The sequence below is a fragment of the Chionomys nivalis genome, chromosome 2 (genome assembly GCF_950005125.1).
Source record: "Chionomys nivalis chromosome 2, mChiNiv1.1, whole genome shotgun sequence".
Lineage (NCBI taxonomy): Eukaryota > Metazoa > Chordata > Mammalia > Rodentia > Cricetidae > Chionomys > Chionomys nivalis.
This window is the reverse complement of record NC_080087.1, coordinates 56416389-56443553: the sequence shown is the minus strand read 5'-3', so window position 1 is coordinate 56443553 and position 27165 is coordinate 56416389. Positions and strand designations below refer to the sequence as shown.

General features: G+C 52.9%; 3 protein-coding genes across 6 annotated transcripts in view; 1 reads left to right on the top strand and 2 right to left on the bottom strand.

Annotated features, from left to right (window-relative positions):
- The window catches only part of Ppil6 (peptidylprolyl isomerase like 6), a 28181-nt gene extending 16191 nt beyond the window's left edge, over window positions 1-11990 (bottom strand). For 2 of the 3 annotated variants that reach the window (XM_057756010.1, XM_057756015.1), the window contains exons 1-3: window positions 11844-11990; window positions 7495-7590; window positions 4380-4568 (exon numbers count right to left, since the gene is read on the bottom strand). In XM_057756010.1, the coding sequence (XP_057611993.1) occupies window positions 4380-4568; window positions 7495-7590; window positions 11844-11990 (432 nt within the window). The remainder of the gene's footprint in view (window positions 1-4379; window positions 4569-7494; window positions 7591-11843) is intronic. The other variant, XM_057756021.1, reaches the window with a different exon arrangement.
- A 4-nt stretch (window positions 11991-11994) lies between these two features.
- Window positions 11995-15521, top strand: Smpd2 (sphingomyelin phosphodiesterase 2). Its single transcript, XM_057756004.1, has 10 exons — window positions 11995-12467; window positions 12851-12947; window positions 13055-13131; window positions 13431-13524; window positions 13633-13722; window positions 13953-14035; window positions 14137-14269; window positions 14351-14455; window positions 14626-14779; window positions 14868-15521. Exons 1-10 carry the CDS (start codon window positions 12418-12420, stop codon window positions 15242-15244), a joined length of 1260 nt encoding a protein of 419 aa, XP_057611987.1. The 5' UTR covers window positions 11995-12417; the 3' UTR covers window positions 15245-15521.
- Window positions 15420-26560, bottom strand: Mical1 (microtubule associated monooxygenase, calponin and LIM domain containing 1). Of its 2 annotated transcripts, none has more exons than XM_057755999.1 (24): window positions 26365-26560; window positions 24553-24875; window positions 24203-24410; window positions 23783-23887; window positions 23361-23465; window positions 23085-23240; window positions 22446-22546; window positions 21515-21772; window positions 21185-21300; window positions 20865-20991; window positions 20574-20655; window positions 19943-20087; window positions 18968-19158; window positions 18756-18844; window positions 18319-18402; window positions 18046-18202; window positions 17732-17808; window positions 17264-17540; window positions 17015-17124; window positions 16655-16768; window positions 16434-16527; window positions 16166-16265; window positions 16000-16073; window positions 15420-15687 (listed from the first exon to the last, which is right to left on the bottom strand). In XM_057755999.1, exons 2-24 carry the CDS (start codon window positions 24808-24810, stop codon window positions 15539-15541), a joined length of 3177 nt encoding a protein of 1058 aa, XP_057611982.1. In that variant the 5' UTR covers window positions 24811-24875; window positions 26365-26560; the 3' UTR covers window positions 15420-15538. The 2 variants fall into 2 exon arrangements, with proteins under 2 accessions (XP_057611982.1, XP_057611973.1); XM_057755990.1 differs by having other exon boundaries at window positions 24553-24853.
- Window positions 26561-27165: the final 605 nt, after the last annotated feature.

Here is a 27165-nt window from a genome sequence, read left to right as displayed (position 1 = left end):
TGACTATAGACCTCTCCGTAGCAAAGCTTTGAACAGTGCTAACCTCATGCAGGACTGGGAACACATGAGCTAGGAATTCAGACTCCAGGGCTCAGTGTGGAAGAAACAAGGGGCAGCCCCCTGGGGACAGAAACAGACTAGGGATTCTCCACTCCTCTTCTGAGTAGGTCTGGGAAAAGATCCAAGTGAGTGTCCTGGAGCTGGCGACTGCGTGTCCTGGATTTTCAGAGCCAAGCCACACCCCTTCTCACGGGGAAAATGCAGCTACTGTTGTCACTACAGTTCTGGCACCCATGGCCCCGAAAGAGAAGGGGGTGTGCTTCCCAGTTATCTTTGCTCACCCTCTCCTGTTCAGCAGTCCTCATGTGTCGTCACTGGGAGCACCTCTCGGTAGAGATGAAGGTTTTGGAGGCTTTGCACAGCCATATAAAAGGGCATCCAAAGTTGGGCATGGTGGTTCCTGTCTGTAATCCCAATACTTCTGAAGCTAAGGCAGGGGAATTGCTGTGAGTCCAAGGCCAGCCTATTCAGGCTACTAAGACCTTGTTTCAAAACAATACAAAACAGAAAGACAGCCAAAATAAATACGCTAGTCCTTATCTCCTTAGCTTAGGGACCACGGTACATGTAATGGGGTGTGTTTCAGACTTTGGACACGACTGTCATACATGGAATACCAACTCAAAGCAGTATGTTAATTTGCCTCCTTTCTTCATCAAAAAATCCAGAAAACACATGATATTTTAAGTGTTATTATGTTATGTCACTCCAAGCTTTTTAAGTTTTTAGTTAAAAGATTGAACTAATACTTGCGCTGTCTAGCATCTGGCAGGGAAGCATTACAAGCCTACTAAGTATAACTAAAGTTTGCTCTTCTTTTTCTAGACAGTGGCTCACTGTCCAATCCAGGTTGGTCAGGAACTCATTGCATAGCCATAGCCCAGGCTGACCTTGAACTCATGGGAATTTTCCTGCCTCAGCCTCATGAGGGCTGGGCTCACAGGCAATGATGCAGGATTTCCATGTGCCCGCTAATTAATTTGTTTGGCCCTCTTAGTTTCTGTACTACAAGTTCTAAACTATAAGAGAGTTCTAAGGCTAAAGAACAGGAGGCATAATCTAATAAACCTCATAGGCTCGGGAGGGAGATTCACTGGGGAAATGAATTAGAGTCTATTTGGGTGTAATTAACCTCCCTGTGCATCAATCGATTTTCTGTTTATTTATTATGTATACAATATTCTGTCTGTGTGCCTGCAGGCCAGAAGAGGGCACCAGACCTCATTACAGATGATTGTGAGCCACCATGTGGTTGCTGGGAATTGAACTCAGGACCACTAGAAGAGCAGTCAGTGCTCTTAACCTCTGAGCCATCTCTCCGGCCCTCAATCGATTTTTTTTTTCGTGGCGGCTAGGAGCAGATAGTTCTGAATGCTCATGGTGGAACACACTTCTAATCTCGGCTCAAGAGAGGCAGGGAGATCCCTAGTTTATGGCTAGCCTGGGCTACATATAGTCCCTACTTTATTTATTTTTTTAGATTTATTTATTTATTATGTATACAACATTCTGCCTCCATGTATGCCTGCAGTTCTGAAGAAGGTGCCAGATCTCATTACAGATGGTTGTGAGCCATCATGTGGTTGCGGGGAACTGAAACTCAGGACCTCTAGAAGAGCAGCCAGTGCTCTTAACCTCTGGGCCATCTCTCCAGCTCTAGACCCTACTTTTAAAATAGCAACCACAAGTAAAAACCAAAATAATTCTGAAAGTGTTCATGACAGATGAACGTGACACAAAGTACCGTCCAGGCACCAGGAGCCAAACACACAAACATACACGACTAGCAGGGCACTTCAGCCTGGAAATAGACAAGATCCTCGGCTTGGATCAACATGAGAAATCCGCCCTGAAAAACACTCAGTCTTTTCTCAGGACTCTAGATCCTCCGTTGCCAGTGCCACCATTAATTCACGCTTCATTGTTCCTAGCACATGTCACCACAGCGCTTTCCAGACACCTGCCTGCCACCAGCTTGCTTTGGCATGGCTCCACCCACCGCACCCAAAAGCAAAACGGATTATGTTGTAGTCTGAAATGCTCTGTTGAACTGTCTTCCTTCTGGATGAAATCTCCGTGCTTCAGCAGGGATAGTAAATCATCATTTTAGGATCTGCTGGATTTCCCCACCCTGTTTAACACCTGACCATCCTTCCTATCTGGGCAACATCCCAGTGGATTTCACTAGCATTGCTAGAGCATGCAGGGCCCAGATTCTCCCTCCTCCCACCCCGGGACGGAAAGGTTGTGGACATGTGGCCTAGATATTCTGGACAAGTACTCCTGGGACCTGGGGCTCAGGAAGTATTGTAAAGACACGGAAAATGTTGGGAAGCCACTTTCCGTGACGACGGTGGCAGCGTGAACCTAGGGCTAGTGGTTGATGAAGCTGGGTGGACTGCCGGCCTCACATTCCTCTGGCATGGCTCTGACCATTTCCCTGGTATGTGGCCTCCTTGTGCCCACCTGGTTTCTAACGCCATTTTCCCAGCTTTCCTGTGAACTCGGCAAGTCAGCACCATGGCAATACACTTCTTTGTTAGTCAAGTAACTTCGGACCTCTGGCACCAAGACTCATTTTCAGTCTCATTTTCTCAGCCTGATAGACTACTATTTCTGCCTTCCTTGTGGCCACTACATTCCTGGGGAACACTGTGGACCTCCAGATTTCCTTTGGGAATTAACCACAGACAATAAATCCTCCTCCGTACCTCAGAGTTTCCAGCGTTTTAAAAATGCATTGTTTGTTCAACCAAACACTCACTGGCTGCCTACTGTGCTTAGTTCCTGTTCAAGGCAGTGGTTGAATAAGGGTCATGAGACAAAGCCTCTGCACAGCTCGGGTCCTAGCACCGGGTCAATCTGTGTAGCCCTGGCTGTCCAGGAATTCACTCTGTAGACCAGGCAGACTGGCCTTAAACTCAGCGATTCACTGCCTCTGCCTCCCAAGTGCTAGGATTAAAGGCGTGTGCCACCACACCCAGCTTGTGGAATTTTCTTAATTGCTAATTGATGCAGGAGGCCCAGCCCAATGTGGGCAGTGTGATCCTGGACAGGTGGGCCTGGACTGTATAAGAAAGTTCACTTCTTGCTGCCTGTGGATCAAGATGTCGAACTCTCAGCTCTTTTTCCAGCACCATGTCTGCCTGCAAGCGGCCATATCCTGCCAGGATGATAAAGAACTAAACCTCTGACACTGTAAGCTACGCCTAATTAAATGTCTTCCTCTGTAAGAGTTCCTATAGTCAGTGTGTCTCTTCACAGCAATAGAAACGCTAAGACAGTCCTCATCCTGTAGATCAGATTATTCAGGGGCTGATGGTTAATCCCAGTTCACTCCTTTCAGACATCCAGTCTCAATGTGATAGTGCTCATTTTAAAGTATTTCAGGGCCATGCCTGGAGGGTTGGCTCAGTGCTAACCATGCTAACCCTGCTTGCTGCTCTTCCAGAGGACACAAGTTCAGTTCCCGGCACCCACATCTAGGGGCTTGCAAATGCCTTTAACTTCAGCTTCAAGGGAACTGAACACCCTTCTAACCTCTGAGGGTGTCTGGACACATGTGGCACACAGGGCAGTGGAGGTAAAGCCCTCATTTACTACACAGACTACACAAGTCTGATGGCCCAAGTTCAGTCCCCAGAACCCACATAACAGCGAAGGAGAGAAACAACTCCACAGTCTGCTGGGGTACACGTGCCCTCCCCATTCATGATATCCGCTAGTTCCTGCTTTGCTGTGAGACAGGGTCTTGCTATATCATCCAGATTGGCCTTAGAATTAAGGGTACAAACAATCCTCCTGCCTCAGCCTCCTGAGAAGCTAAGACTACAGGTGCATATCAAACGGTGTTTATGTTCTAATAGGAGGAATGCATGCACGTACATCTTGAAAGGGGAGGAGATGGGCTGGAGGGATGGCTCAGAGGTTAGGAGCACTTGCTATTCTTCCAGAGGTCCTGAGTTCAATTCCCAGAAACCACATGGTGGCTCACAACCATCTGTAATGAGATCTGGTACCCTTTCTGGCATGCAAGCTACACGCAAAACACTGTATACATAATAAGTAAGTAAATAAATAAATAAAATATTAAAAAAAGAAAGAAAGGGGAGGAGAAACACAGTCTTCTGTGACATACATCTGCTTAACTCATTGCGCAGCCAAACCCTGAAGTATAATCCTTTGCAACTGCTTTTAATAAGGTCACTGGGGGGCTTACATCTTAATCTCCTGGTGTATCTCCTTTGTGAGTACATCAACAATTAATGCTGAGTTAAAACAAATGATGAAAAATTCTATTAAAAAACTGTGTAACTTGCCTTGGTGTCTTTTAAGAACTTGGTGGAATAATTCAAAGTTAGTGCTTCATACAGTGCGGAGGGTCGGACATCAACCACGTCCCACACCTTCTGGGCCCACTTCTTCAGGTCAAATGCGTTACCCAGCAGTTGATCATTAATAAAGCACATCACATAGGAGGAATATACCCAGGTTTCGCCCTTCAGTTCCTACAGAAAATAGGGGTGGGGTGGGGATAATGACAGAAAAACAAAACATTTGCTGAAACCACAAACCAGAGCTTGAGATGAACTCTACAGCCTGACTTGCCAGCTACAGTATTAATGCTTTTAAAATATGTTTTCTTTTTAAAAAAAAAACCATCTTTGAGAATTCTGCTGTGAAAAAGAATTTAACATTTTTGAAACTCTTAACATAATGAAGAATAGAGAATAAGTTAGAAAGCAGTCTTTATTACAGTCATAGGTAGGTGAAATTGGGTAATAATAATATCTGCCTGGTGCATCTGTTCCATTCATTTGTGAATTCCATGCAGTCTCTGTCTCCGTTTGTGAGGCACACTTTCCTGTGTGCATTCTTGGAAGCGGGCCTGAGTAAGTATGCTTTTCAATGCAGAGAACTGAGGTGTTGTGCGTGCATGTGTGCAGTAAAGCTATGGAACCCAGCATGAGACAGTGATTGTTCTGGAGAGGAGGATTTCTTTAGGAGATGCCTCATGAGGGCCAACGGGAGTTTCTACATCTGATCAGAGACAAGGAAACTCACCTTCCCCGACACTTTAAACCTAAGCCACTTAAGATGAAGTATATTAGTGTTTTCATCAATGTAATGCTGCCATCAGCTTCCTAGATCCCCAGCGTGGCCTGAACAACATGAACCCCAGAGAAGATATGGCCTGTTATTTTCCAGTACCAACCCTGGCAAACCTTGAGTGACTTGGAGCAGCCATTTGCAAGCCTCAGTAGAATCTGATTTGTGCTGGGGGTTGGACCGGATGGAGAGTCTGCATTTCTAGTGGTAGCCAGCGAAATTCTGGTCCTGTAACCAGAATACTGAGCTTTGTGCTGCCTGTCATCACAAGCTCCAGTGAGCTGGGGGACAGGAATTGAATCTTTAAGCTGTGCTTCATTCAGACAACCACCTGGAAGACAGGTCAGCTCCTCATCCGCCTGCCATTGTCGTCTTCAGTTAGCGCGTCTTACAACGAAAAAGGCTGCCATTCCAAGTTCAGTCCTGCTCCTCCAATCAAGCCTGACTCTGAGGTTCTCCATATCCCCTCCCACACTTATCCCTCGTTACTTATTGTCACCCTTCATTGGGAAGATGTGGGTACTCCCTAGGCAGCATCTAGGATGAATTAACAGACAAGCAGGTGGCAGTATGTATGTGCTGAGATGTGTGTATACAGATTCTGCTCTGCGATGTGAAGTAAGGATGTGCCCTCTCAATATAGGACATAAAAATGCCTCCGTCTGTCCCTCCTGCTCCCATCAGTCTGCTGGTCTCAAGACTGCATTGGAGAAATACTAGTTTAGACAACAATTTGCCTTCAACTTGCCAGCAAGCCGTATTGCCCGCTCCTCTGAGGAGCCTTGATAGCCTCTGCCTTGCTTTCTGTGACTTTCCCAAAACCTGCTTTTCTCTAGCTTTCGTTTTGGAGAGTGCACTTGTTCATGCCTAGTGGTGAGTCACTGATAAAGGCTGGGCAGTCCCTGGAGTGTTTAGATTTACTGGTGTTGTGTCTTGCAAGACCCAAACCTATAGCAAGAAGGGCAAATGTAACTGTGGACATTTTGTTCTATGAGGTAGGAAATGCCAGAGAAGACACATAAGATAGAAACACTATCTCTTGGTGCACATTAGGAGAGTTCCTGGCTTGCCTCAAGGTAGCAGCCTGGCTCTGATGCTTTCTAGAACTTTCTGTCACTACCTGCTAATGATGCTGTCCTTTTTTTTCTTTTTCCTTTTCTTTCTTTTGAGTGAAGAGATAGGCCTTCCCATGGCCCCTGAAGCTGTGCCCATAGGGGAGCCTTACATTCTGTGGAAGCAGAAGGCGAGTTAAGCCTTATGAACCGACTTACTGGGACCAAATGTTCTAGGAAGCCCTGCACCCAACACAAGACATGGTTTACACTAAAAAGTTAAGCTGGGGGTGGGAGAGAGAAGAAAGGAGAAAGACCAAATAAAGCAACAGCGACGAACTAGAAAACCTCATTCGTGGGCTTTCACAGCTGTCCCTAACTCCAGGCCCAGACTCATTGCCCTCTTTTGGCCTTCATGGGCACTAGGCATGCATGTGGTTTACAGACAAAATACATGCAGACAAAATACCCACGCATATATGCATTATTAATTAATTAATGATTGAAAAATGGTCTTATGTTAGGGTCGGTCAACTGTCCCAGTTTCCTTAAAATTGCTTTATTTTAACATTGAAATTTCTGTATCCCAAGAAAAACAGGACCATTGGTTACTCGTAGCTGTAGCAGGAGCTGAATGTCACCCTCCCTTCCTACCCGGCATCCTAGAATAGTGTCCTCCATTCCTTAAGCACCATACATAAGTGTTTGCTATGACTTCGTCATATGACATATGGCTGAGTCAGGATGCCACCATAGCCTCCTTCTCACTCTAGACTCCAGGTAACACTACAAAATGTAAGCTATCTACCATGCCCCGACAGGGCAGCCCTGGGTTTGAGGAGAAATGTGGAGAACAAAGCTTCCAGTAGGGTGAGCTGCTCATAGGAGGGTAGCCACTGCCAGGAGACGTCCTCAGACAACAGCTCCAAGCAACACAGTTGCCTTTGTGAAACACACACCCACACTTTCCAGGTTAAGGGCCAGCCCACCATAAGCTGAGTGCCAGGGTGTCCTAGGAAGTGCAAGCAACACATAAGAAAGAAGGGTGGCCATCAGGGCTAGCTGGCGACTCCAACAGTTTAAAACCCTCTCTCTCAAATACCAACTACAAGATGTAAATATCTTACCATTTAGGAAAGTCTAGGAAGATGAGTAAAATGATAGCGGGAGTTTGTCATTTTTCCCCAAACTGCACAAATACTTCACACGGAAGTGGACGTGCCAATATCGCCCATGCTGGCGCCAATGTCGCCCATGCTGGCATATCCCTTACCCTCTTTTTCTCCTGTAGATACTGATCCCAAGCAAATTCTTGAAGAGGAACTATCACAGGATCTTCAAATCTGGATGGGTAATTATGTTTCAGAGTCTAGGTTGCAAGATAGAATAGTTTAGGTTCTCACTTATGTATTTACTTATTTATCTGGGGGTGGGGTAGGTCAGGGTGCACTAGCCATACATGCACATTGGGGAACCAGGCAGGGCGCACTAGCTGTACATGCACGTATGGGAGTAGGCAGCGCACACAGCCATGCATGAACTTGCGGGGACCAGAGGCCTTCCTTTCTCCTCTCTGGCTTATTTGTTAAACTTGGAGCTATCTCAGCCACGCTGGCTGGCTGGGGAGTTCCTGAGACCCACCGGCCTCTTCCTGCCAGTCTTAGGGCTACAGGGGTCATGGGCTGAGCTTGGCTTCACAGGGGGCCCAGGGCTCTGAACTCAGGTCCACGTGCTTGCACAGCTGGCATTCTATTCCCTGGGCCATCATCACAGCGCCTAGGTTCTCTCTTGAAAGTCAAAATCTTTTCTCTAGATTTTTATGGGCTCTTCAGACAGTTTCATACAGCACACACAGCCCACCCTGCCCCACTGAGATGCCCTGGCTTGTTCTCAGGGGCCCTGCCAAGTCATTTTGACCCTGTCTGGTTTGTCCGTTACCTCTAGGGAACAAGAGGGCAAGGGTATGTCTTAGTCTTTTTATATTGCTACTACATCTGGTATATGGTGGGTCATCGACACATAACTCAATAAATGAGTTTATACCAAATGGTTTTGGGAATCTCTTATGTTCTTTTAGGACTTTTTCCCTAAATTAAATTGCTAAATTTCAGGTACTTGATTTGTAGCAAAAAAAATTATAAATATTATTGTCTTAATTTATTGATGTAAGGAGAATGACCAAAAGGCCACTGTTGTGATTACGCCACTCAGGAAAAGGAGAAGCAAATGCTCAGTAAGTGTCGGCTTCCAGATGAGCTTTAATATTGAGTGTGCTTTAGCCAAACATGTTTCATGTGCATGAATCAGAGAAAATGACTCTTTAAAAAAGACTTCTAAAAGGTGTGTGTGTGTGTGTGTGTGTGTGTGTGTGTGTGCCCGCGTGCCCTGGGGCTGGGTCAGGAGGCAGTCAATGTTCATGGGATTGGGGATGTTCCTGGAGACCAGAAGAGGCCACTGGATTTCCTGGAGCTGGAGTTGTAAGTCGTAAGCTGGCAGATGGGTGCTGGGAACCAAACCTCTGTTGCTAAGGGTGATGCTCAGAGGCCCTGCTGTGGTCTAGAAGAGCACAGGCGGGCATGTTCTATCGGGTGTGGCATTTCAAGCAGGGGAAGCCTGGGTGGGTGAGAGTGTTTCATATTCTGGGATGGTGCAAGATGGCAACAAACAAGAGAACTATTTCTCAGTTCCACAGCCTGCGTTCGGTGGTTTCAGGCAATTCTACAGGGTGACCACTGTTTCTAAGTGAAGAACTGTCTAGAAAAAGTAATAAGATCAGTAGTTTTTATGTTTGCTCATAATAACAGCATTTGTTGTGGAGTGGACCACATCCAAATTAAAATATATGCTAATATTTATCCTGATTTTGTGCAAATCTAAATCTGTCTATGTGTCAGGCTTCTGGGATTACTTATACATATATTGGGATTATAATCAAATATCCTTGATTATGCTAGAACTAACTGAATTTACATTGATACATTTTCATATTTGAATATAGTCCCAAGAGGCAAAACCTTGGGAAAATTACATTATTAGAAAAGTAAAGACATTGTTTTCTTGAGTTGGTACCATCTATATCAGATTTCGACTCCTGTAAGGTTTTGAAAGAACTGACAGCCAAGAATAATTTCCACATCTTTTAATGATCGAAAGACAATCAAAAGATGAATCATATTTTGTATCACATCAAAATCATATGTAAGTCCAACACAGCATCTACAATAAAATTTCACTGGAACACTACTCACAATTCACTTACATCCTGCGGCTGCCGCTCTGCTTTGGTGTGTAGCCCAGGCTGACCTTCAGCTCTCTGTCTCCCTGTCTCGGCCTCCTGAGTGCCAGGAGGATGGGCTTCTTACCATTCCTAGGCACACTGCTTTCACGGGGTAAGCCTGAGACTTTGTCCCAAAACACCTAACATATTACTAATTGGACTTCACAGAAAGGGAAAAAAAGCAAATACGTTTCCTGCAGTGTGGAACAAATATAATTCACCCTAAGAGAAGCAACTAAGAAAGAGAAGTATCCCTCGAACCTCTTTAGCAAAAAAACAACCCTGGTTCAAAACAACAATAAAAACGAAACAAATGGAACCAAGAAACCTTTATTCTCCCTCCTACACATCACAAACAGTGGGTGCTGGAGCAAGCAAGAGGCAGTTTCTGAAGGTGAATTCTACTTGGCTGCCCTTGCAACCATCTGGGCAATCTGGAAAAACAAGCACAAATGGTAGGTGGCGGGGCAGAGCGGTGCCTGTGGGGTAGATCGCAGGGCAGAGCGGTGCATGTGAGTAGGTCGCAGGGCAAAGCGGTGCATGTGGATGGGTCACGGGGCCAGTGCGGTGTGTGTGGGTAGGTCGCGGGGCAGAGCCGTGTGTGTGGGTAGGTCGCGGGGCAGAGCGATGCGTGTGGGTAGGCGGTGGAGCAGAGCCGTGCCTGTGGGTAGGTTGTGGGGCAGTGCGGTGCCTGTGGGTAGGTCACGGGGCAGTGCGGTGCCTGTGGGTAGGTCACGGGGCAGTGCGGTGCCTGTGGGTAGGTCGCGGGGCAGTGCGGTGCCTGTGGGTAGGTCGCGGGGCAGTGCGGTGCCTGAGGGTAGGTCACGGGGCAGTGCGGTGCCTGTGGGTAGGTCGCGGGGCAGTGCGGTGCGTGTGGGTAGGTCGCGGGGCAGTGCGGTGCCTGTGGGTAGGCGGTGGAGCAGAGCGGTGCGTGTGGGTAGGTCGCGGGGCAGTGCGGTGCCTGTGGGTAGGCGGTGGAGCAGAGCGGTGCGTGTGGGTAGGTCGCGGGGCAGTGCGGTGTGTGGGGGTAGGCGGTGGAGCAGTGCGGTGTGTGTGGGTAGGTCGCGGGGCAGTGCGGTGTGTGTGGGTAGGCGGTGGAGCAGTGCGGTGTGTGTGGGTAGGTCGCGGGGCAGTGCGGTGCGTGTGGGTAGGTCGCGGGCAGTGCGGTGCCTGTGGGTAGGTCGCAGGGCAGAGCAGTGTGTGTGGGTAGGTTGCGGGGCAGTGCGGTGTGTGGGGGTAGGCGGTGGAGCAGTGCGGTGTGTGTGGGTAGGTCGCGGGGCAGTGCGGTGTGTGTGGGTAGGCGGTGGAGCAGTGCGGTGTGTGTGGGTAGGTCGCGGGGCAGTGCGGTGCCTGTGGATAGGTCGCGGGGCAGTGCGGTGTGTGTGGGTAGGCGGTGGAGCAGTGCGGTGTGTGTGGGTAGGTCGCGGGACAGTGCGGTGTGTGTGGGTAGGTCGCGGGGCAGTGCGATGCCTGTGGGTAGGCGGTGGAGCAGAGCGGTGCCTGTGGATAGGTCGCGGGGCAGTGCGGTGCCTGTGGATAGGTCGCGGGGCAGTGCGGTGAATGTGGGTAGGTCGCGGGCAGTGAGGTGCCTGTGGATAGGTCGCGGGGCAGTGCGGTGCCTGTGGGTAGGCGGTGGAGCAGAGCGGTGCCTGTGGATAGGTCGCGGGGCAGTGCGGTGAATGTGGGTAGGTCGCGGGCAGTGAGGTGCCTGTGGATAGGTCGCAGAGCAGTGCGGTGTGTGTGGGTAGGTCGCGGGGCAGAGCGGAGTGTGTGGTAGGTCGTGGGGCCGAGCGATGCGCGATGCGTGCTTCACAATCGTTCTCCCACGATTCTCCTGCTTTCAGGTGGCAGATGTGCTGCAGCGTGACTGACCAGGCTAGATTTGTTTGTTTGTTTTTCTTCAAGTGTTTTATGTCACTCTACGAGTTTTAAAAGACATATGGATTCTTCAAAGCACTTCTGGGCCATCTTAAGAATCCGAGAAGTATCTGTCTCTGTTGAAATGCAGAAACACCTATGGAAATTATAAAGAAAAAGAACCTTCCAGAATGAAATCACTCCAAATCACAAGGAGTTTTTTTTTTTTAAGTCAGCTAGTTATGCGGTAATACTTTTCTGTAACCTTGAATTTTGTAAATCCGCAATTCAGTCAAAACTTCACGTGGACTAGCATCTCGATGCATAGCTACGAGGAAATTACCATTTTCCCCGTGCGGTTCTCTCCACGACCTGCCTTCGTCTCCGACACACTCACCCACACTGAAGATAGAACGCGAACCCGCCAGCCCTGGCGAAACCGAGGCAGGGGGCTGCCGTGCTCGTAGAGACTGGGGGGTAAGAGTTACCTCTGCGATGGTCTTCGACATCTGAAAGCTGGAGCTTTTGAAGAGCCCCACCACCTTCACCTGCAGCGGCGACTCCGGCAGCAACGGTGTGCGACAAGCCGAGGGCTTCGGCCCGCATGGCTGCCGCTGCGGCTGCGAAGTGGCCATGGTGGCGCTAGCCAGCAGCCGGGAGCACAAACACTGCGAGTCGCCACGGCAACCGCGTGGCTCCGCCCCCAACGCCCGCAAGGGGCGGGCCTGAGCGGCTGGCGTAGGCGGGGCCTCGCATCAACTTTGAGCCTGTTGCTGGGGCCAGGGCCGAGCCAGGAACCCGTAGGCCGCGGTGCCGGGAACCCGCCGAGGGCCCGAACTGCTTGGAGCGGTCCCCACGGGACCTTCCCGGGACTGCCGGCAGTCTCGCGCAGCCCGCCCGGAATTTGCTTTCGGCCTCCTTTCCGGGTTGGCGGACGGCCTGTTGTCCCGGTAACGCGGGAGTCGCCCCCAGCTCGCGTTCGAGGGACTGTGCAGCACGGGACAGGGCCGGCCACCTGTGCGCTCCGTCAGCCTCGCCGCCGGTGGCCCGAAGCACCCAGCCATGAAGCCCAACTTCTCTCTCCGGCTGAGAGTTTTTAACCTCAACTGCTGGTAAGTGCGCCCAGGCGAGGGCTGTGGCCTCGGGGCCACCTTCCTGTCCTGTCCTCAAATGCTTAGGAAAGAAACAGGCCTTCAGCCTTGACCCTGTCTTTCTAAAGTCCACATCACCCAGAGCCGCTCGGATGGTGGCAGCAGTCATCTCCCGGAGCCTGGCCCTTCTCTCTCTCTTTTTTAAGAAAATTCATTTATTTTTATTTGATGTGCATTGGTATTTTGCGTGCATGTATGTCTGCGGTACTGGAGTTACAGACAGTTGTGAACTGTCATGTTGGTGCCGGGAATTGAAATTGAATCCATGTACCTTGGAAGAGCAGCCAGTGTGCTCTTAACCGCTGAACCATCTCTCCGGACCCCTGGCTCTTCTCCTTTTTTAGGGACATCCCCTACTTGAGCAAGCATAGGGCCGACCGCATGAAGCGCTTGGCCGACTTTCTGAACTTGGAAAGCTTCGACCTGGCTCTATTGGAGGAGGTGAGGTTGTCAGGCAGGCCAGACTGGGAGAAGGGCAGCAGGGGGCGCTGGGGGCCTCTTTCTCTCTGGGATGAAGTCCAAGCAAGCATCCTCACCTTTGTCCTCAGGTGTGGAGTGAGCAGGACTTCCAGTACCTAAGGCAAAAGCTATCGCTCACCTACCCAGATGCACACTACTTCAGAAGGTGGACCGTCTGTGGCTGGGGCCTGTTAGACCAGGAAGCTCTTGGCTCTCCCGTATTCTTGCTTGCATCCTTCACCCTCTTCCTCTTGGGCTGTCCCGTCCCGTGTCCCGTGTCCCGCCCCCCATCCTCCGTCCCCCCCCCCATCCTTTTGCTAGGGCTGCTGTCCTAAGCTTTGTTCTGGGGCTGATCTTAGCAGAAGAGAGAAAAGTTGCTGATCAGAACTGGGAGACAAGGGGCGGAAGAGGGCTGGGTATCTCCCTCCTTGTTTTTCCAGTTGCTAAGCAAGACTTGCCTTTCAGCGGGCTCATCGGCAGTGGCCTCTGTGTGTTCTCCAGACACCCGATCCAGGAAATTCTCCAGCATGTCTACACTCTCAATGGCTACCCCTACATGGTAAGGGGCTCCCCACTACCCCTGATAACACAAGCTAGGTGCTGCCCTCCCAGGGCCTTAGGCAGAAGGAAGGTGGCAGCGCTGAGTGTCTCTGTCTTTGGCCTGCAGGTCTGTCATGGAGACTGGTTCTGCGGGAAGGCTGTGGGGCTGCTGGTGCTCCATCTGAACGGAATGGTGCTCAATGCCTACGTGACCCACGTGAGTGAAGCTAGCCAAGTGTAGGTTCTGGGCCAGGCAGCCCCGTGCTGTGGTGGGCCAGAAGAGATGCCACTAGCTCTGTTGCCTGGGGTGAGGCAGGGCATCAGAGGGTGGCAGCGGGGCAAGGGTCATCGTTCTATGTTCAACTCTGCCCAGTGACAGATGCAGGGCTGATCTAGACAACCTCCGGGGCCTTAACCTTATCTGTAACCTCACCTCTTCCACTTTAGCTCCATGCTGAGTACTGTCGGCAGAAGGACATCTACCTAGCGCACCGGGTGGCCCAAGCTTGGGAACTGGCCCAGTTCATCCAGTGTGTGAGCCTGGGCTTGATGGGGGCAGTGCGGTGGGGACTTGGGTTGAAGGGTGGCAGAGTAATGCTCTTCTCCTCATGGCTCTGCTCCCCTCCCGTAGCCACACCTCCAAGAGTGCAGATGTGGTTCTCTTGTGTGGGGACCTCAACATGCACCCCAAAGACCTGGGCTGCTGCCTGCTGAAGGAGTGGACAGGGCTTCGTGATGCCTACGTAGAGACTCAGGACTTTAAGGTGAGAGGCCCTGTCTGATTGTTTCCACCATGCTTGTTTCAATCTCCTGCCTCACAACGTCCTACCCACCTGTTTGCCTAGGGCTCTGAAGCCGGCTGTACCATGGTACCCACAAACTGCTATGTCAGCCAGCAGGACCTGGGACCGTTTCCACTTGGCATCCGCATTGACTATGTGCTTTACAAGGTCAGGCCCTTACCCCCAGCATGCCTTTCTCCGTTCTCCTCTTCGGTCACCAGCCCATGATGCTCCGTAGTTCAGCTGATGGAGTCTTGGGCCACCAATGGCTGGGGAAGGGTTTCTGGTACCTGGTTCTCTGGAGAGCTCACGCTTCTCTCTGTCCTTGCTCTTCCTAGGCAGTCTCTGGGTGCTACATCTACTGTAAGACTCTGAAAACCACTACAGGCTGTGACCCCAACAATAGCACCCCCCTCTCTGATCATGAGGCCCTCATGGCCACTCTGTATGTGAAGCACAGCCCCCCTCAGGAAGACCCCTGTCCTACCCATGGTGAGTCAGCTTTCCCCTCGCCCCTTTTTACTTCAAGGCAACCCCAGCCTCCATTCTGACCCTGCTCTACTGTTCTTCCTTGTTCTAGGACCTCCTGAAAGTTCAGCACTGACCAGTGTGCTAAGGGACGTGTGGACGGAGCTGGAGCTAGGTGTTAAGCAAGCTCACTGGTGGGCGGAACTCGCTGGCTATGTGACTGTCTGTGGGCTGTTCCTCTTGTCGTTGCTGTGTATCCTGGCTTTAGGAGAAGGGGCCAGGGAAGTGGCCATACTGCTCTGGACACCCAGTGTGGGGCTGGTGCTGGTAGCAGGCACAGTCTACATCTTCCACATGCAGGAGGTCAAAGGCTTGTGCCGGGTCCAGGCTGAGCTCCATCATGTTCTGAGAAGGGAAAGGGAGACCCAGGACCGTGGCTCAGAGCCTCACCTAGCCCCACTGCTGACAGCAGGAGGCGGACAGAGCTGAAGAACAATAAAGCTTGACACACCCTCGTGGCTCTGCCTTATTCCTTGTGGAGGCAGTGACGGGAACTGAGGATCAGCGGGCTTGTCATCATGTGGACGCCAGGGCATTGGCTCATTACCTGCCTTCCTAGCACATTCCTGTCTCCTACCTGAACATAACAGAAGCACCACTCATGGCCATAATACTTTTATTTTAAAAGAAGCCCCAGGCGAGGCTGTCCAGATGGCAGAGGCAGTGCCCTTGGATGATGTCTTGCTTACAGGGCAGGGAAGCAGGCATGTGGCTAATCACCTTCTAGCCCTGGGCCCCCGTCTCTGAAGCCATCTCACTGAGCCTTCGTTCCTCCTGCAAGCGTATAAGGGCATCCCGCTGGTTCACTACATCCAACAGCTTCCTCAGGACCTGGTCCTCAGACTGACGATCGGCCTCTGTCTTCAGGGTTTCTGGAGGGAGAAGAGGAGGCTTAGAGAACAGGGACCTAGGCAGGGAGCCTGAAGAGATGATCAAGCTAACTTAGCCTGGTTTCTACATTCCAGGCTGCATTTGTTGAGACTTAAAGTGAGGTTTGCCTGGTGGTGGTTTCCTAGTGTTCGTTGGCACCAGTGGGGAAGGAAGTACTACACAAAAGCCAATTGCGTAGCCCTGACTGGGGGGAGACTGGAGGCCTTTGGCTTCCTCCTGAATTGTCTCAGCAGGCCAGAGGCCAGAGAACTGTTACTTGGTCACTGTCCAAGGTCATGAGATAGCCTATAGACCTTCCCGGTTCAGGTAGCCTCGCAACTCCTGGTCCAGCTGCCACTGCTTCTCCTCCAGATCCAGCTCCTGGACCCTGCAGAGACCAGAGAGTGCAGAAGCACAGCTAAGCAGGGTCCGCACAGGGATAGGACCTGGCTCCCATATGCCACCACCCCTTGGCCTTACGTGATCATGAGTTCAGCCTCTTCCGTCACTAGGTTGTTTCTCTCCTTGATGAGCTGGAGCAGCTGCTCTACCCAGAGTTTCTTCTGCTCTTCTGGAGAGCCTGATAGGAAAGAAAAGGAATGGAGGTGACAGGATCCAGGGGAAATAGGCTGTTCTGGGTGTCAGCCGTGTGGCACAGCCACCAGTCCCAGGGACTGCTGAGGGCTGAACATGCTGCCGGGAGCCAGAAAGACATGGGACAGGGTTCCACTCTCCCATCTCTACTCACTGCTCTGCCTTCTCAAAGCCAGCTCCACCTCCATGCCTTCGGTCTCCAGCTCCCTCAGAGCAACCTCAATCTCATTTAGTCTTCGCTGGATGGCCTGCGGATTTTAGGACAGGATGCCCCAGATTGCTCTGGAACAGAGCACTGGAGACACTCTGCACTTGACAACTCTGATCCCACCCAAGCTCTCGGGATGCCTGGGGCTCTGGGGCTCTGGGGCTCACCTGGGCCTTGCAAAACCTCTTCATCTCCTCCTCTTTAGCACGCCGCATGAGGGTTCGATACCACGTTGGGTACTTAGTCATAGCACCTGAGTTCTTAGCAAAGGTCTGCAGAGTCTGTGGGAGGGTTAGGTTCGTCAGCAGTAAGGCCTGACCCTGGTTAGGAATGGAGGAAACTGGACGGGTGGAACATTGGGATGGAAATAAGCAATTAAGACACTTGAGGCAAGTCAGTCAGGCGGGGTTAGGAAACACACCAGGAGGAGGATGCAGGCTATTGGCGCTTCTATGGTGAGGGGTGGAAAATACCTGGCAGATGCTTCCTGGCTCAACAGAGTAGACAGCTGGCTTCCTGCCACTCACCTGCTCTAAGTCTGGCTCCAAAGGTGGTACTTCCTCCTCTTCCTCCTCCTCCTCTTCCTCCTCCTCATTGGAAAAAGGACTTTCTTCTGCCTTCTCCATGGCTTGAGGAACTGTATGGAGGAGAGGGAGATATGGCTTGGGAGTCCAGTGGCCTGTGTTTCTATTTCCCAGAATCCCCATGGCAGAAATTCTTGTACCCCTCCTCCCCACAGCCTCCCAGATGAGCACATCTGTAGGGAGCACACTTACCTTGCAGTGCTTGGACTGGCACACCCCAACCCACAAAGCTGCCCTCCAGAGCCTGGCGGGCCAAGGCCGAGCAGCTTCGTGGGGGCTTGGGTGGAGGCTCTGTTCCTGGGTCAGAGATAATGTTCAAGGAGGACAGCCGTAGGCGTTCTAAGCTGGAGAGGCGGATTAGCCGTCGGGTAGGCTGGCTGGGGCTTGGGATAGGGCTGAGCCTCTCGACAGGAGGTACAGGAGGTGAGGAGCCTGGCTGCAGGCTGCTGTCATCTGGTGTAGGGAGCTCCTGGAAAAGCCACCATATGGTCAGGTCGTGGGCCCCATCTAGTGGACATTGTCAGGCAGTGCGCTGGATAGATGTGTCCAGTGGAGGACAGCATCCATTTACTGCCAGCAAAGTCTACTACTCATCTGGGGAGACCTGCCTCTTCCCATATCCCATTACACAGACGGACTGTTTTGTTTATTTGTATTAACCTGGTTCTCTGGACTTTCACTGCTGTCAGCTTCTATTTGGTCCTCCTGGGGCAGGTGCTGGAGACAGTAGAAATGTCCTGGGAAGAAGAGACCAGACATCAGCCCGCTGCCAGGTACTCAGAAAGAAGGCGGAGGCTGAAGGACCGGCTTGCAGTGGATTTCTTAGGACTCCATACCTAAAGCTTCGGAGGGAGTTGAGAAACTGTTCCTACCTATTGTCCAGCCCTCCCCTCCCCCTTCCCTGCCCCCAAGCTCCTTGTCCCGAAAAATGCACCAAGTTGGAAGTCCCTGTAGCATCTCCCAGGCCCACCTACCATCTCCTGGATATTGCCCATAGCCGCCTGGCCACAGTGTGGCCTCACAGGTATGGCAGCGGAAGCAGCCCCGGTGGAAGAAGTGGCCATCCACACAGAAGCGTTCCAGTATGTAGAGGTGCTTCCCACAGAGTTCACAAAGATCCTCAGCCCCAGCCTGAAGAGAGCCCCAGGATAAGGGATCAGCTGCACCCAGAGCCAAGCGCCAAGGCCTTCACTCTCCGTAGCCCTCCCCTACCCTCGGAGGTTTGCAGACAGGGCTCCGGATCTTACCTCCTTGGGTTTGGATGGCAGTGCTGGGGGTACACTGGGCTCAAAGACAGGGGACCCCTCCGTACTTGAAGGCTCAGCCTCTCCCTAAGGAGGGAATGCCCGGGTAGCGTGAGCAGGGGAGTGGATGTGTACAGACAGAAAGGCTGGAAGGGAAGGGAGTAAGACCAGACAGCGAGACAGGGACACGGACTGTAGAGCCAATAATGGAGGGCAAGTCACAGGAAACAGGACATAGCAGAGTGTCGGCCTGTCCTATGCCTGCAGTCACCTGCAAAGGAAGCTTCTTGTCACTAGCTCCCTCCCTGTGGTCCTATGACAGGTCCTACAGCTGCGAACAGAACACGAGCCCAGCTCTCACCTCCCCATGTATTCTCTACCATTCCTGGAACCTCCCTGGGTACCCCTTCTCCAGCCTCAACCTTGCTTAGAATCCTCACCTTGGCCCGGGTCCGTTGTAGGGTCCTCTGGAGTTTGCCAAGGAAAAGTATAGCACTGGAGTTCCCAGAAGAAGCCTGGTTGACAGGGCCTGCCAGCAGAGTCCAGCTGTCAGCACCCCTACCTTTATATCCCAGCCCTCCACCTAGGTGGGCCCTTCCATGAGCCCTTCCCTCCCGCTCCCTTTCCATCCTGCCCACTTACCCTAACTCACCTGAGCTGTGGGGCATGTTCTTGAAGACACCGTGGAAGTGGCTGAGGTAGGCAATGAGGCCCAGTGGGTCACTGCCTGCCACTACTGCCTGCGCAGACAGCACTGGGGTGATGCCCAGCCCGTGTTCTGCCACCTTCAATGCCCAGGCAGTGGCTTCTAGAGCTCCCATGCCCTGAAGCTCTGAGGGTTCCCTGTGGAACATCGGATGAGAGGCCAGTGAGAGACACAAATCTGGCTCCGCTGAGGGGGGCAGGGAGGGAAGCTAGGAGCGGGAGGTGAGAACTAGCTAAGGGAGGTGAGGGCACAAAGGCTGCTGTGTTGGTGGTTATGTACACCATGCCATTTCTTTGTGTAGTTCCCCCTCCCGTCCCTATTCCCTTGCACAGGCTCCTAGGCCACATGTTGTACACACATACCTAAGGCAGCCCCTCTTTATCTCAAAGAAGCTGACTACTCAGCCCTTACCCCCACAGGGAGGAGCCTCCTGTGGTAGGACGGACCACTAGGAGCAACAGGGACAGGGATGGCTAGGCTTAGGGAAGGGAGTTGATTTGGGAAGGTGAGTGGGGGTTCTGGCAGGTCTAGACTGGTACTGTGTGGCTAAGATGGGCCTTAAATTTACAGTGATTTGCCTGCTTCTGCTTCTAAGTGCTTTGATTATAGTTGCTTGTCATCACACCTAACAGGTGTGTGTGTATGTGTGTGTGTGCGCGCGCGTGTGTGTTGGATTGAACCAGGAGTTCACTCATGCTAAGCAAGCATGCCCTACCACTGCTCCATCTCAGTCTTCCATGGCTTCTGACTTTTCTCCCTGGATGTAGTGGATTCTAGCAGCCTCTGCCAGGCTAGAACACCACCTCTGGGAGGTGATGTGACAGGTGCAGCCGGGACTCACTGGGCTGCCAACACCTGTACAGCATCTTCCTACCATGCAGTATGGGGGAGGGCTGGGCACAGGAGAGAGGCACGACTCACAGCAGGCCAGGCTGTAGGCGGTGCACCAGGGCACACAGAGCTCGTCCGTCGGTCCACGAGGAAGAAAAGTTGGTGACATGGACCCCAGGAAACCCAGCTGTCTGTTCCTGACACCAGTGCAGGAGCTCCTCGGTGCCCACTAACCCTAGGAGAGCAGAGCCGCGCTGTACCCAAGGCCCACACCTGCTGCTGGGCGTGCAAGGGCCGGACTGTTCGACTCAAGCTGAGCAGAACCTCCTCCTTCCCCATTCTATTTAAAACTCCCTTCTCGACATACAGCTGGGCAACAAAGATCATTGTAGCCATGTAAAAGCCAAAGAGGAAACAGAGCTCAGGCTCAAAGAACAGGTGGCTCGGGCTTACACCCACTGCTGGTTGGAAGCCGTGGGTAGAACAGCTGGACTAGCACGGCCCAGCTGCGGCTGCTCAGCACCACTGGCGCATGGTGGTGGAAACTACTGAGCGCTTCCATACTGGCACACAGCTGCTGCCCATCTCTGCAGCCCCTCCACCCTACCCCACCCCCACTGAGCCCCAAAGCATCCACAAAACACGCTTTCCAGGGTAGGGCTCCATCCCAACCCTGCAGCATGCTGACTGCCTTGCGACCCGGGGGGGTAGGCCTGCTCACCTGTGGTCACCTTCCCCCCATCCGGCTTGTCATTCCTCCTCTGCACATGCTCCTTGTCCACCACGTCATACAGGTCTTGCACCTAAGGCAGCTTCTCCTCAGTTCCAAGGCAGAGAGGACCACTGCCCCTTCAGCCCAAGGGGAGGAGCCTGACTGTGGTGAGACTGACAGCCTCCCTACCCCCCCCCCCCTGCCCTGGGACAGAAACTGAGTAGGAAAGGCCTGGCATGGGGAAAGGAGTTGATTTTGGAAGATGGAAGATGGGTGGGAGGGTAGGATGGAGAGTCTGACCTGATTGGGGGTTACAGCCCGGAGGTTCAGGTTGGGGTATCGGGTGGCAGGGTCCAACCCATACTGGGCTACATTTCGATGCATATTCTCTGGGGACGTTTGTGATAGAAGCTGGTACAAGCTCTCACTAGGGGTGGCGGCGGAAGGCAGTGGCACAAACACGAGGGAAGCTGTCAGCACTTGCCCCTCGGGAACTGCCAGGTCTTCCTCGTCGTCCCATGCCTCCATCCATTCCGTCAGCATCTCCTGCCCCCTCTTCCTGACCCTTGTCCCAGATCATGTCTGCCCTGCCTGCACTAGTCTCGGAACTCAGGCCTCACCGTTCAGCCAACACCTCTAGGGGCTTGGCACCCTCTGCCCACCGCTTCACCATCCAGGCTGCGTCGAAGGCTGCCAAAAACCCTCGGGCCACTCCAGTGCCCAGAGGCCAGAAGGGCTGCAGGGTGGGAAGAATAGGAAACAACTCAATGAGAATCGAATGGCTAGGGATCTCCAAGGTTTGGGGGGGGATGTTCCTTTTCCACTCCAGACAACTTTCACCTCCGCCAAGAAGTCCCTAAGCTCCTCCCCAAACCAAGTGGATTTTCTACTCTCCCATAAGAGAGCTTCTTCCCCAATCATGGGGCCCCTAGACCCCCTGAAATGCTCACCTCCACCAGGCAGTCCCCCACCAGTCCCAGCAGTAGGCGGGCGCCATGCTTTTCTTGCACACGCGCGGCACTCTCAGCCCGCATCATGCTGGTGAAGTCAAAGGCGGCCACATCAGGCCGCCCGCGTGCATCCCGAGCAAACTCCAGGTTCCCAAGCTTGCCATGTGTGGCAAAATCAGCAGCTGCCCTGGCAAAGCGCTGCAGAGCCTCGGGTACCACATTGGCACTGCCCAGCAGTTGATCGGTATCCGGCAAGTCCTACAGAGCCAAGAGATCAGAACCCGAGATTCCTGAGAGCAGAGCGGCAGGCTCAGCTCCACGCCACCTTACAGGGGCTGACCTACAGCACAGAAGGTGCACAGCTGAGCATGCCTAGACTACACAGCAATCGAAAGCTCAGCTGGGCAGAGAACGCCAGTAGCCTGCCTGTCCTATTCAAGTTCCGTCCTCAACATTCTCGCTGCTGCTGAGGGTCCCCAGCCCTGCTCTACCAGGAAGCCCGACATCATTGCTGTCATAGACTTCGTCCTAAAATTACCAAAGCCTTGGTTTGTCCAGCACTTACAAACAGCACACAACTTTCAAAGAACTTGTGCGATTCCAACGAGAAAACACAAAGCGAGCTCTCAGTATGGTACTTAGTACACAGAAGGCATCTATTTCATCTATTCAGTCCGTACACAATAGGCGCTTAACCACTCATCAGGTCCCATTCTAAGCCCTGGGATTAACACCCAGCCAGAGGAAAAGAGACAACATCCTTCTGTCCTGGAGCTCACGTATAAGTTCAGCCCAGAATAGGATTCCCACTGCCACACACATGCAGGGAGCAAGAGCATGTCAAGGTGGAGTTACTGCCTGGACAGAAGCAGGAGAGGATGGGATAGACTGTGTCCCCCCCAGCCTCGTCCTCTCTGGGGCCAGGTCCTACCTGGAGCAGCACCCCCAGCCGCAGCAGGCACTGCTTCTTGGCTGTCATCACAAAGTAGTGAGTATCATCCTTGTAGTACACGATGTTCTCCAGATCAATCCCTGCGGTACAAAGTGGAGGCCAGGGGGTGAGTCTTAAGTGAGTCTGCAGAGAATACCTCTCTAAACACCCAGGGCTGACCTCAGAGCTGAAGTCACAGCTTAGGCTGCAGTGGATGTCCCGCACACAGATCTGGTGTCACCAAGAACCATCTGCCCCGCTCTAAGAGGCTTGGCAGTATGGAGCAAAGACGGGAAGTCAGGTGGAGTGACAGCTGGGAGGCTTTTATCACTTGGTCGCATAGCAGTTTGAAGCCAAAGTAAACATGGCATCCTCTTGCGTGCCACTCCCGTTTCAACTTAAATCATTCCTATACGCCAGTGTGAAGGAGCACACAGCAAAATACCAAGGCACTTAAGAGACAGTTCCAGGACTGTTCATGCCAAGTGAGCATCTTCTTGGTCCCTGGAGGACAGTTCTTTCTCTTTTACTGGTGAGGCCATAAGGATGGACAAGAGTGGGGTCCCTTGGACTAAGGGCAGGTGGGAAACATCCTAAAGTAGACCAGAGCGGGGAAAGCCTTTGAGGGTGGGCCCTGACCTGTGGCTTTGAGCAGGCTCTGGAAGAATTTTTGGTTGTAGATTCGGGCTACACCACTGATCTCTGGCACCTGCGTCTCCTCCACCGTGCGACCGTTCACAAAGTTGACTGTGATGCCGATAGCCAGTTTGCCACGCATTTCTCGGATGGTGAAGCCTAGTGGTAGGCGGAGGTAGGGCTAACACTTCTAGGAAGGCTCACAGGAGCCTAGGGTGCTGGTGTTTATTTACTTACTTATAACCTTATTTATTATTTTTGAGGAAAAGGATCACTCACCTTCAGGGACGAATTTACCCCCTGCAGCCGAGATGAGGACATCAAATTCATAGTTGGCCAGTTGGGCTGGGGGACTGGGCTGGAGCTGGGCATGCCAGCCACTCCCTGGGACAGAGAGTATGAGAGCCACAAAGGTGTAGAGATCAGAGGGCCCCTACACTCCCAGGTCAGGCTAGAGAAACAAAACAATTTTGTAAAGGACCCCACAGCCTGGAAAGTAGGAAAGGGTGTTTTTTTCAGATCACGCCTTTGAAGCCAAGGACAGCTGAGAAAAGCCGTGTTTTCTCATCTTGCTGTTCTCATTTGTACACTGTCTGCGGCTGGGGTTGCCCAGGCCTCACTGTCAGGAAAGACAGTCAGCTGACTCCCACCTGGACCTCTCTTTGGTGGGAAGGGGCTCCCAGGAGCACAGAAGTACTTACCCTTCCCGGGAGGGGGCTGGAGGCCGGTGAAAGTGACGCCCCAGTGGATTTCCACCCCTAGCAGTAATGCCACCTTCAGGAGAAGGAGCTGAAGCTGTCGGATGCCTGGAAGTGGGACACCATTAGGAACAGACTCATGCCTTCTCTAGCTCTGGTGTGTGCCTGCTCAGAGCTGGAGAAGGTCTCGGCGACCACTGTGTCTATCTATGGCCGTACAACCCCGCAGACACCTGATAACATCTCCGCTCAGAGGCCAAGCAGCTAACACTGTCTTTTCTGCTGAGGTCAGATCTGGGTCTTAAAGGCCACCCAGCTAAAGTGACTCTTGTTCACTCTGCCCCTTGTCTGGCCCTGCAGTCTCCCACTGGCCTGCCTCTAGACCCAGGCACACCCACTGGAGGGTCACCATGAAGTTCTTACTGATGTGGTCCAGGGTGCCAGTACAGAAGCGTCCATAGAACTTCTTGGCCCCAAGGGCCCGAAGGTCATGAATGGTGAAGGGCCAGAGGTGCAGCACGTTGTGCCGAGAGAACTTGGTGCGCTTTTCCACAAGCACTACGCGGGCACCTAGCAATGCCAGCTCCACAGCAGCTCGGAGCCCACAAGGCCCAGCGCCTACCACCAGGCACTGCAAACACACGAGAGAGAGAGAGAGAGAGAGAGAGAGAGAGAGAGAGAGAGAGAGAGAGAGAGAGAGAGCAGGTGCAGCTTCCTCTTTCCTTCCGACTCCCCCTCCTACTCACGCCCTCCCCCAGACTCTAGGTATCTACCTTAGTGTTGGCACAGGCCTGGCCTTGCTGGTACACCGAATGGCTTGCCCTCTTGTCTAACTTGGCCCACAGGGACTTGGCACTCCAGTAGTTGAGCTCGGCCTTGATCTTGTGGTACTGGGGCAATCCCCCACCAGACTCCAGTCCCAGGGCGTCACAGAGCGCATGAAAGCTGCTCAGCACATCCTGGCACAGCTGGGCCTGCACAAAGCTCTCGAAGTGGGCGTGCGCTGGGTTGGTGGAGGCTGTTGAAGCCATGTAGGGCCCCTGACAAGGGGAGCAGCTGGGCAAACCCCAGAGGCTGTGGAAAGAAGAGAAGGGGACTGGAGGGAGGGAAAAGAAAAGGGGAGGAGCCAGGAGAACAGACTGGGGTCACAAGGGAGCTCAGGGTCCACCTCTGATTGGCTATGCTCCCAGCCCACTCCCAGGCTATGATCTGCCCTAGAGACAGCAGCGATCTCTTATCCAGTGAAAGTCGCCAAATTTGGGAATGAAAGCTCAGAAGTCCTGGGTACACAAGGCCCAAGGACGCTAAGGGAGCCTCCTGTCCCGTCACGCTGGAGTCTCTGAGACCCAGGGAGCAGGGATTGTAGTAGGCATTCCCTAGGTCTTGAAAGCAGGACGTGGGGGAGTTTATGCCGGGGGTGGGGGTGGGGTGGGGTGGAGGTTTCCCTCTGGTAGACCCGCGAGGGCTAACAGCAATGCGACTGCAGCTGCTTCACAGGCACACGCCCATTGCACCCGAAGTCTCGGCAAGCCAGCGCCCTTTGGCGTACTTAGTGCCACGCTGGTTGTGGGATGTGCCTCTCATCCAAGGCAAAGTTCTTTTCCTCGCGCTTGCCTCCTGACAAGGGGCAACAAACAGTCTGTCTGCCTAGGTTCCACTTTCCAACACCAAACTGTCCTCACAAATGACATGAGAATGTCGCGACTGTCTTGACTCGAGAACTTCTGACTCACTGTGGTCAAAACACTTCCCCTGTGATCTTGTCGCTGCTCCAACGGGCTGTGGGAAGGAGCGGGGACCGTAGCTGAGCTCGTCCGTCCCAAGGACCCAGCTAATCGACCCTAGCTTCACTCCCACGGGCGCTCCTGTGCGCCCTCCTAGGAATCTCTAGAGACAAGACCTTCCTTTGTATCCTTTTCCTTCCCTCCAGCCCACACGCAGCTTGAGAGCGCTAGGAGGGCTTTCTCCCACGACCGGAAGAGAAGAGTATGGGGGATGGGTTGCTCTCGGTAGGGGAGGGGGCTATGTAGGTTAGGTGTCGAAGTGGCGTTAGACCCTTGTGGGCCGACCTCTCAACCCACAGCAGCCCCTCCGTTGCCTGCGCGGCAGGAGGGGGAAAAGGTTGCCCGACACGGGTCACTAGGACAAGAGCGGGTCTTCAGAAAGAGCAGAAGTTCCCTAGGACACGAGGGGATAGGGCTTCAGATATGACAGAAGTCCTTCTTGGAAGTGGGAGTCTCGGGAGGTTGGAGAGTCCTCTGCTAAAGGAAATAAGAGGTACCCAGCTTGGAAATACCGGCACAAAGGATGTGCCATTGGGTGGAGCGTCTAAAGGATGGAGAGATAGCTGGCTGGATCTCAGGCATCAGGGGCGAGGAGCTCGCAACACTCTAGACAGCAAAGTCTGCACAAAAGGGGCTGGTCTGGGCAGGGCCGGCACGGGGACCCGCCAAACGAGCCAGGCGTGGCTCCCTAGCCTGCACCAGCCCATTTCCCCGGAAGTGCTCCCCACCCCCATCCTCACCCTCACCCCAAGCCCAGCGGTCCGAGGGAGTACAGCCGGCACCGCTGGACTACTTACTTACCAGGTAGTTCTGAGGCTGGAAGAGCCGCTTCCTGGCGGAAGGGTGTCCCAGGCCTAGGGCGAAGGAAGGGGTGGCGCTGGGAAAGCAGGGGATGTCTGGAGGCAGGAGCAGGAGAGTTCCGAGGGGTTTGGACCGCAGCGCCAGGGCAGAACACAGCGGAAGGTTTATCCGCACCTCATTACCCCGCAGTCCTCCTCTTGGGACAGCCCTGGGCCCCGCCCACGCCTGCAGGGTGGAGCTGGAGGGCGTGGCTCCGCTTACTCCCGAGGCTGCTGGGGGCCTCCAAACGGTCTGGCCTGGCAGGGCCTTAGGAAAGCCGGGTCCCGAGTGACCATGCATGACTCCACCCCAGTGGTACCAAGCTGTAAACCACTTGAGAGCCGGCAGAGCGACTGCAGGCCTCCCGCAAGAAGTTTGTGGAAGCTGCAGGGTTCGAGAGTGGCGCCAGATGACTGAGCTTTCTTCACGTCTCCTACCGAGAAATCCACAGCCCTGGCGCCACTGAGGATCCAGTTGCGGGGTCCTTGTCCCTTGGGACAGGTCAGCCGACTCCCAGGTTCAGGCTAAGGACAAAGCTTAAAGTCCTGGTCCGCAAACCAGGTACGCAAAATAAGGGAACAAGTGTGTGTGTGTGTGGGGGGGGGGGATCGACTAACTAAGAAAGGGAGAGGCTAAATCTTCAAGGGTCAGCACTAAAATGAAGACTCAGGAAACTGACAATACGAGAAACTTTGGAATCAAATTCTTAGTATTTAGTATATAATGAAACAGTAGCCAAGTAGAAAGGAACTTTCCAAAATC

Excerpts from the sequence above, each read along its gene's own strand:
- Smpd2 (XM_057756004.1), top strand. The coding sequence starts at position 12,418 with ATGAAGCCCAACTTCTCTCTCCGGCTGAGAGTTTTTAACCTCAACTGC. Across the intron at positions 12,948-13,054 it reads ACCTGGCTCTATTGGAGGAG|GTGTGGAGTGAGCAGGACTT; the intron begins GTGAGGTTGTCA and ends CTTTGTCCTCAG. Across the intron at positions 13,132-13,430 it reads GATGCACACTACTTCAGAAG|CGGGCTCATCGGCAGTGGCC; the intron begins GTGGACCGTCTG and ends CTTGCCTTTCAG.
- Mical1 (XM_057755999.1), bottom strand. The coding sequence starts at position 24,810 with ATGGCTTCAACAGCCTCCACCAACCCAGCGCACGCCCACTTCGAGAGC. Across the intron at positions 23,466-23,782 it reads CCAGCCCCCTCCCGGGAAGG|GGAGTGGCTGGCATGCCCAG; the intron begins GTAAGTACTTCT and ends TCTCTGTCCCAG. Across the intron at positions 21,773-22,445 it reads GGCTGGGGGTGCTGCTCCAG|GACTTGCCGGATACCGATCA; the intron begins GTAGGACCTGGC and ends TTGGCTCTGTAG.